At 38.5% G+C, this 9,732-nt stretch overlaps 1 protein-coding gene across 1 annotated transcript; it reads right to left on the reverse strand.

The window, feature by feature from the left end:
- Window positions 1–2,219: 2,219 nt before the first annotated feature.
- On the reverse strand, window positions 2,220–8,136 carry LOC106323972. Its single transcript, XM_013762006.1, has 2 exons — window positions 7,816–8,136; window positions 2,220–2,267 (listed from the first exon to the last, which is right to left on the reverse strand). The coding sequence occupies exons 1-2, from the start codon at window positions 8,134–8,136 to the stop codon at window positions 2,220–2,222; spliced, it is 369 nt and encodes a 122-aa protein (XP_013617460.1).
- Window positions 8,137–9,732: the final 1,596 nt, after the last annotated feature.

Below are 9,732 nucleotides of genomic sequence, written 5' to 3' on the forward strand. Positions count from 1 at the left end.
TTCTGTATACTCCTATATGTTGGAGTTAGGTTTGATTAGACCCTGATTGGGAGTTAGGTTGATAGGACATGGTATTGCTAGGATGATAGATGAATGGATCATGATGCATAAGAACCCTCATACTGATAAATGGGACTCGATGAACTGAATTGAATTGTTGTGGTGATGATTGATTGGTAGTTGATTCTAGTATGTTTGGATGTGTTGTCCCATGTGTTGTTGTGATTGAAGTTAGGATGCTAGAGAGAAATAAATGCTAGGACGATAGACGAGTAATGATTATAAAAGTTATTGAAGTAGAACTTGAATGCGATGTGTATTGTGTGTGACACCGATAGCGGGTGGCGTCTAGTGAATTGAGTCCCAAGTACAAGTATGAATGAAAAAGGAAGGTAAATGAGAATGGGAAGGGATAAGTGAAAATGATAAGGAAGTGAAAGGATAAGTAAAAGTATGAGAGAATGATGTTAAGGTTAAGCATGGGTGGGAAAGCATATAGAGGGTCTAAGGAAAGTATGTGGGGTAGTAGTCCACGCTAGGTATCCATAGGAGATGTGGCCAATCCACAAGAATATGGGGTAGAAGCCTAGTTGGGGCTACCCACTGTTGAAAAGGACGAAAAGATGAAAAGGATGTGCATTGTAGAGTTTTTAGCTCATGGTCGGGTAACAGGGAGTTAAAGGTGTCATAGGATCGAGTCGGACTGGTATGATGAGTCGGTTAAGCCTAGGGTTTGACGTGTGTGGCAATGAGTGAGATCATTGTATTGATTGATCACTAGGTTGTTAGAAATGAATGGAAGTGAATGTGGAAAATCAATAGATGACGTTAGGAAATGATAAAATGCATTAACTGATTGTAGTGGCTAGTCAGTCCTAGTTCCCGCATACAGTAGTATAGAGTGTCATGCGGGCAGGCTGGGCTAGAACCACTTCACTGAGGAACTTGTTACTCACCCCTCCATTTCCATTTTTCCCTGTGCGCAGGACTGTAAGTAGAAGTATATGGATGTGGGTGTGACGGTATTTCAAAGAAGGTTATGCGCTCGTCTCTCGGGACCAGTAACGGGACACGTAGGGTTGGCTAAATAAGTAGACACGTGTCCATAATGCCCCTTCGATAACCCCGGTCGGACGCCGGGGGATCGGGCTGTTACATTTATAATCTCAGTGACGAGTCTCTTAAGAATATAAAAGAAAATATAATTTTGTCAAACCATTTGAGCTGCAACATCTTTTGGTCAACTAATTGTGCAAGAACTTGAGTGGTTTTAGCACTTTTCTCCCCTTTGCGATTGTCAATCCACAATTTGACTCCCACCATATCTGTTGAAATCTGCCGTAAGAGATATGTTGCCCCGCTCGGAAGAAGTAATTCTTTATCTCAAATTCTCGTTGCAGTGCAGGATCCGTCTTCTTGGCGCCGGACCTCGGCGGCACATATCCACATATTTCCCAGATCCGAATGGCACATGGATGGGGCAAGGAATCGATTTACTTTGGTGAGTACGTCGTTTTTCTTGCTTATGTGCCCCGTGCACTACAAGAAAAAAAGCTTTTCTTAGCGGCAAAATAACGCTATCTAACAATGCAATAGCGTTTTAACAAGTGTTGTGTCATCGCCCGTCATAATAGGTCAAGCACATTAGATAGTGGTTTTTCGCACTTCTATCGTATTGTGATATAATATAGAGTTTCTGTGTATGCAATTAAATATTATTTAATAGCGCATAATTTTGGTTACTATTTACATGGTTAAAAATAAAAAAACATTTAATTTTTTTTATATTATTGAAATTATAATTTAATTAAAACCGATTTATATATTAAAACTAAATTATAAATGAAATTGAATTACAAAATTATTCATAATTAAAACTGGTTCACATATAAAAATAAATCAAAATTGGTTTAAATGTAAACCACAAAAATAAACCTAAAAAGTAAACCTAAAAAGAAACCTAACTCGTCGTGCCTCCACCTCTCTGCCTCCGCCTCGTCTGTTTGTTTACACCAGCCACCTCCTTCACCGGATCTATCAACCACCATCACGAACTCCTTCGCATCGAAGCATCAAACCACGCTGTTAGCTACGCCATCTTATGTCCTCCTCCATCCTCCACCACTTATCTTTCCCGTTCCATCATCTTCTCACACCACCACTTCTATTTCCCATGTCATCGTCCCACCGTCTTCCTCCGCCTACAGAATCCGGCGTAGCTAGTCCCGCTCCGACTCCACTCCTTCATTATCCACTACTTCTTCTCCCTAAACAACAACAAAACGTTTCAACCAAACTTGAATCCATGTTTCAGAGTTACTGTAGAAAGCAATTAAACGAATGGAATTGAAGAATTGAAAACATGGCTACTTTGGAGACATAGAGGTTACGAGAGATGGCAATTGAGAGACATAGAGTTTGAGAGACATGGCGACTGGGATTTGAGAGATACAGAGGTTGAGAGAGATGGAGATTGTGAGAGATGGAGATTGTGAGAGATGGGAGAGATAAAGAGAAAAGCTCTTGATATCCTCACCATTGGATAAGATTTTATCACTGGTAGAGATTAAAAGTTGGTTATCCTCGCCAACATTTATCATCCAGTGAGAACTAAGACTGATAAAATGAGGAGGGAAAGGTCTTGTCCATTGGATTGAATCCAATCTAACAGACAAAAATGACTAGCCAATCAGATTTTTTTTTGTTAGAGTTTAGGGTATGTAAATAAATTTAAGATTTATATATATTAGTGTAAAGTATATATGTAAATAAATTTAATAAGTGTTATGATTTATAAATATGATATTTGATGTATTAAGTTTGAAAAGATTAGATTTGAAGTTTGGAGTTTAAAATAAAGGATTAAGTATATGGTTTGAGGGTTAGAAGTTTAGGGTATTGATTTGGACTTGAGATGAATTTTTGAAAAATATTAATTTTAAGTTTATATTTAAGAATTGAAGTTTAATTTAAGATATGATGTTTAAATAGTAGACTTTAAAAGTTTATGTTTAGAGTTTAAAAACTTGTTTAGGGTTTAGGGATTTAAAATACCCAATATTAAATTTTTAATTGTGTTTAGCTTTTAAACATAAATGTTACATATAAAACCACGTGCTATCATAGCGTTTCCAATTATGATGCTCTATCATAGCGTTTCCAAAAGTACAAACGCTATCTAAAACTAACGGGTATGTCAACCATAGCAGAAAGCGAAAAATGCTATCCTCTGCTGCTATCAAAACTCATTTTTCTTGTAGTGGTGATTAGATATTGGCTGGAGAATGATCTTCTAAAGATCATACACCCGGAATCTAGGAAGGAGAAATTATGTACTAGGTAGTAGTCGCATGTAGACCATGATTCTTCTCATTCCTTTTTCTGAAAGAGCGGGACCCGTCGTTGAGGCATGGATGCCGATTCTTCTACGTGCTACCCTGAAGTATTGAAGTACATCACATAGGAACTCGTAGTTCCTGTTGATTCTTTTTTGAAGAGCTTCATGTTCTGATCATGTAGGACATGTAGATCTATCCTTGGGCAAAGGTTGCAGGCAAAGTGTGCTTTCTTGTTTTACTATTTTAATAGCAAGGGTTTTCTAGGATTTTTAGTAGATTGGAGGGAAGATCCAAAGAGATTTGTGATTGAAACTCCATTGATATCTCTCTATTTATCTAAGCAGTTTTTATACCTTATTGCTGTTATGAATTGTTTGCCATGTCTGAGTAGTTCTCTTGTTAGATTTTAGGGTTTAAATAGGTTATGAGGGGTTAGCCCCAACTATAAATTCCTAAGTTGTGATATTCATCATTAAGATTTTCATTAATGCATGATACTAGATTAGCTACCTAGAATATGCCCTAAGATTGTTAGATATAAGCGATAGCTTTCATCTCATCCTGAAACCATTCTAACAGAGCTAAGACTTGCTTGTATAAGCGAGAGCTGATCTGGTAACCTTAGTGAGTATATTCAATCTGTGCATTAACGCTTGACAAAGCGCGTCGATTGATATTCCTATCAAATAATTGGTCACCGTTTCAACAAGTGTATCAATCGATATTCCTATAGGATAATCAATCGACACTGGTCGACAAACAAACCTAGAAAGCGAAAACCTATGGGTTTGTTATTAAGTGTTGAGCTCTATAATATGATGCATACAACTTATTAGACATCTGTAGGATTATAATCCTGATTACCTAAATAAAAACCCTAAGTCTAACTATTTCCTTTTATGTACCAAAAATCCAATCAATCAATCGAGCAATTATTTGCTCACAAACTTGCAACTTTACATTTAAACATTAAAACAAACTAGCTTGACAAATCTGATTAGATTTATTTGGTTCCCTAGCTCCTTGTGGATTCGATTCCTAAGTATTACAATTGAACCTCTTATTTGAAATAGTAGTTCACTTCTTAGGGTAGTTTGAGTGATATCAAATTTGGCGCCGTTGCCAGGGAGCTTTGATCGCCTTATAGATTTAATCATGTTAAGTTTAAAATCACTTTCTGACACAAATATTTTTTTCACTTTTTGATATCACTCAAATTACCCTAAGGCATGATTTTACTCTCTCAAATAAGAGGTTCAATTGTAGTACTTAGGGATCGAATGCACAAGGAGCTATGGGACCTAATAAATCTAATTGGATTTGTTAAGTAAGGTGGTTTAATGATTTAAATGTAAAGTTGCATTTGTTTGACATGTAATTGCTCGATCGATTGGTTGAGGTTTTGGTGCATAAAAGAAAATAGCTGGACTTAGGGTTTTTATTTAGGAAATTTTGAATTATAATCCTATAGATGCCTAACAAGTTGCATGCATGATATTGTAGAGCTCAACACTTATAAACGAACCAGTAGGCTTTCGCTTTCTATGTTCGTCTATTGACCAGTGTTGATCGATTATTCTATATGAATATCAATCGATACATTCTTCAAAACGTCGACCTTTTTCTATTTGAATATCGATCGACGCTATTGGTCAAGTGTTAATGTGCTCACTAAGCTCACTAGATCAGCTCTTGCCTTTCTGTAGCATGAAACTTAGCTCAGTTTGAATGGTTTCAGGATAAGATTAAAGTTATCGCTTATATCTACCAATCCTAAGGCAAGTTTTAGGTAGCTAATCTAGAATCAGAAATTAATGACAATCCTAATGATTAATACCACAACTTAACAATCTATAGTTGGGTCTAATCCTTCATAACCGATTTAAACCCTGAAATCTAACAAATGAACTACTCAGACATGGCCAAAACTGCATTACAATAGTAAATAGATATCAATGGAGTTCCCATCACAAATACAACTTTGGATCTTCTCTCTAATCTATCAAAATCCTAGAAAACCTTTGCTGTGAAAATAGTAAAACAAGAAAGCACCATCTTGCCTCTAACATGTTGGCAAAGTTTATATAATTAGGTTAAAACTCGTCAGGGGTAATCTTGTAAATTGGCGAAGACTTGGGTTTCAAGTCGGTTGTGACCAAAAGGGCTTTCTGCGAGCTTCGTTGTCGAATGATGTCAAGATGTGAACATCGATCAATTATTCCTCGTCAATATCGACCGATGGTCGAGCTCGATGGTCATCTTGGGTGCTTGCTCCAAATATCTCCAAAATGCTCAAAAATCATCACTTATCTTCAAATCACTCCTGATCTTATAAATATTCTAAATAGACTCTATAATATAATAATTAATAGGTAAAACACTTATAAACCATGGGTAAAAGTGGGTCAAATCCATAGTCTATCACTTTTCATGTACATGCCCAGCAGTACCAAAAGCAACAAGGAAACTCACATGCTATTCTCATCAGATACTGCAAGCTTGGATTGTTCGATCAACAAAGAAATATGTTCCTCATCGATCGACAACAACCCTTATGTGTCACTCGATTTTTGTTCGACGTGTGGTTGGGTCTGTCGATAGAATGGTTGAAACGTGTTCTTTCCCTAGTAGCTTCTGCTTGATGTTGATCTGCTTCATCACGTCTTTGCATGTTGAGAAGTTCAACATGAGTGAAACCTTCATGAAGTTCATCTGCTCTGGGCTCATTAATTTTCGTTTCTACTGCATAGCTTTCGTGATGGTAATCATCTGCCCAACTCCCAATCGAGTAGTCTCCTTCTCGAACACGCTCGACTCCAGTGTCGACCGATGGGTGGTAGGCAATGTCAGTCGATGATCGTTTTCGGTTTGTATGATGAGGTTGAGTGTCAATCTACGTCGCGATTGTTCCGTCGATCGATGGTGCATTCTTCTTCCAAGATGAATGATGTAAAAGTTTGTCTTCCTCATCTAGAATTGCTTTGTACTCTGCAGCTCGTTCCTCCTCATAATCTTCATCATACTCCTCCGTATTCATGTTGTGTCTGGTGTGTGCTGCCTCAGTAGGGTTGTAGTAGTCGTTCTCCCAATCTCTGGACTACAGTCAACCGATTCTTCTCCTGGTATGTCGGTCGATTTCTGGTGGGCACTGTCGATCGCTGTTGCAGTCTGAGTTTCGATCGATGCCGAGTATTCTTTCTCGTACTCTGCTCCACAGTGGCACGCTGCAATGATTCCTGGATCATTGATTCTTCTAGAGGACGTCTGTGGCTTCTTGACTGGAATAAGGTTGTAATGGACATGAGGATCTATGTGTGTCAGGCACAACTTGTTTTTTTCCAGGTTGCACAGTGCTCCTACTGTTTCCAAGAAAGCTCTCCCAAACAATAGAGAAGAGTTCCAGTTTAGCTTGATATCCAAGACATGGAAATCAACTGGAACTAGGGCATTACCAATCTGCGTCTTTAGGTCTCTCACAATCCCTCCTGAATTTCTCTGAGAACAATCCACAAAAGTGAATAATTCCTTGGAATGCTCCACCTACAGACCCATATGGTCTGCCATAACCCTAGGTAGGATGCTAATTGATGCTTTTGTGTCGCCCAAGGCATATGGGAACTCAATACCCTTCACTGTACATGGTATTGCAAATTGCCCAGGATCACTCTTCTTCTTCAATGTAATCCTCTTCTTCATCTTTTCTCTAGCTTCACTGAACATTCTCCTAATGTCTTCTTCTGTTTCCCTTGTTTCTCTGAAGAGCATCCACAATCTGTGGGTAAAATAAGCCTGCTCGAATGGCTTTTCTAAAGGAATCCTGAAAACTCTTTTTCGTAAAATTTCCTTTTCCTTTTCATTAGCCCCTCTCTTCAGATGTTTTGCCACCTTTCCTTTTTTTTTCCTCAGGAGTTCTTCCCATAGGAACCCTATCAACTTCCATAGGATCTGCTCCATCATCTGAAGGTATTCTGGCAGTCTCTGGTGGGTTTTTTAAAGGTTTGGGTTTGGGCCTGAGTGCATTAAGAAGTGCAACATCTATCTTCGGCATCTGCACTCGGTATGTTAGAGGTGCTCGTCAATCGATGGGCGCTGGAGGTTGTCGATCAATGGCGGTCTCATGCTATCGATCGGCGGGAGTATTTGATTGTCGATCGATTCTGACGTAAACAAGGATGGGCGGATGTGGGTGTCTTTCTGCGAACTCCTCGTGACTCAGAATCCACATGACATTGCAAGATGCGGTTGACTCCATAGGTGTTAACGATCGATGCTCTAGAGAGCCTGTCGATCGATTTGGATTGTCATCCATCGATTGGTGTTGGAATTCTGGCATCGATCGACACCAGTGCAATCAGCCAAAACTCATCGAACTTTCTAATTCAAAATCTCCTTCTTGCAGCTTATCGTGCTTCACCACTTGCCAGAAATCATCCCCAATGATGGCATTCACGTGGTGCTGCATCACATCATCTCCTACCACATGACCATTGCTAACTCCATCTTCTTCCACATTGAGAGCTTCTTCTTTGGTCCCTTTCTCATTGAGAACTTCATCTTCTACCATATTGGCAACTTCTTCTTCATCATCTTTCTGTTCTTGTCCTTTCAAACAAGCTGCTCCTTCTTTATCATCTTCAGACATTGCCTTCTCAGCCTGATCAGCCTCATATTCTTCCACAGCATCACCATCTTCCGGTGTTACATCTTCTACCTCATGATCTTCCGGTGTTAAATCTTCTATCTCATCATCTTCCGGTGTTACATCTTCGACCTCATCATCTTGAGCAGCCAAACTCATGATTCTACTACTTCTTCTCCTTGGCCTTAGAACTAAGTTCTTTTTCGGGGAAGCCACTTTCTTTGCTGTTCTTTTCTTCACTTTTAGCGTTGATTACATCTACTCCGACGAGAACCAACTTGTCCTCCTCCTCTTGTCTTTGCCATTTCTGAAATTAAAATTAAAACCCAAAATCAAAATCAAAATTGAAACCGATCATCACAAAATTGGACACGCATGTTCTCACAAACTAAGAATCAAAACACAATATCGAAATCGAAAATCGGAACCCAAAATCAAATTTTAAACTCAAAATCAAAATCGAAATTGAACATCACAAACTTTGACATGCATATTCACAGAAACAAAGAATCGAAACCTAAAATCACAAGCTTTCACATGAATTCACACAAACCAAAGATCGAAACCCAAAATCAAAATCGAATTATCGATGAGATAAAACAAAGAAGCTATGATTGAATGAGATCATACCGATTGAAGCTTTGATTCAAGAGAACTCTCTGGATTTTCGGAGAAACAATGAAGAACAAAGGGTTTTGAGTCAAAGAACTCTCTGGATTCTTGCTTTCAAGTCAAACCACGACGTGAAGAAAGAGAGTAATCGAGGTATTAAGTATCTAAAAATATATATATATTTTTTTATTTTTTGAATGGAAGACTAAAAATAATATATTTTTACATTTACAATAGCTAATAATTTTGGATCTGCAATGGTAAGGCGCCTACACTTAGAACATAAACGCTGCTAAAATTTTTATTTTCCCCGCGATAAGAAACATAGCGTTTTAACGCTATTAACGCTATTAGAAATGCCAGCGTTGTTAGACAACAGCAGAACCACAATAAACAATATACTATGATGCTATTAATACCCACATTTCCTATAGTGGAATCCAGAAGAGGCTGTGGGACTTATGGAGAACTTGGCATCCAGCAACAACACCAAGAACACTGACTTTTAGAGGAAACAATTTGCAACCAACCTTGGATGGATAATGTTCACAAGCGTCTCAGGAAGAAAGCTTGCTTGGTTGAGGATGCAGATGCTGTAGACACATAGGATAGAGCAGAAGTAGAGGATGAAGTGAACTTCATTGGAGGAACTGGATTTCAGAGGTCAGGAAACCAGGGAGGAAACTTCTATGGTAATGGGCAGAGAAGTAATTTCAACTAGAGTTCACAGTACCAGAAATCCTACAGCAACAACTACAGCAACAACAAGAGTTATGGAAACTCATCTTACCAGAAACCACCACCACAGACTCAGGAGAGCAAGATCGAAGCAATGCTTGATCGAGTGCTAGAAGGACAGCAGAACCTGATGGTGGATTTCAATGGGAAGATTTATTATGTCTACAACAACCTGAACACAAAGTTTGAAACTTTGAGCCACTACAAGAAAACACATGCTTAACGACGAAAATTAACGAGGAAAAACAGTCCTCGTAAATTTGCGTCGAGTTTACGACGAATTTACGTGAAAAACTAAAGTCATCGTTATTTCCTCGTAACGTAACGACAAAACTGTTTCGTCGTAAAGTGGATGTAATTTTACGAGTATTTTACGAGGAAAAACTATTTCCTCGTAAATACGAC

The sequence above is a fragment of the Brassica oleracea genome, chromosome C2 (genome assembly GCF_000695525.1).
Source record: "Brassica oleracea var. oleracea cultivar TO1000 chromosome C2, BOL, whole genome shotgun sequence".
Lineage (NCBI taxonomy): Eukaryota > Viridiplantae > Streptophyta > Magnoliopsida > Brassicales > Brassicaceae > Brassica > Brassica oleracea.

Coding starts and splice junctions, on each gene's coding strand:
- LOC106323972 (XM_013762006.1), bottom strand. CDS start 8,136: ATGAGTTTGGCTGCTCAAGATGATGAGGTCGAAGATGTAACACCGGAA. Junction 2,268..7,815: donor GAGTTAGCAATGGTCATGTG/GTAGGAGATGAT, acceptor GTTGTTGTTTAG/GGAGAAGAAGTAGTGGATAA.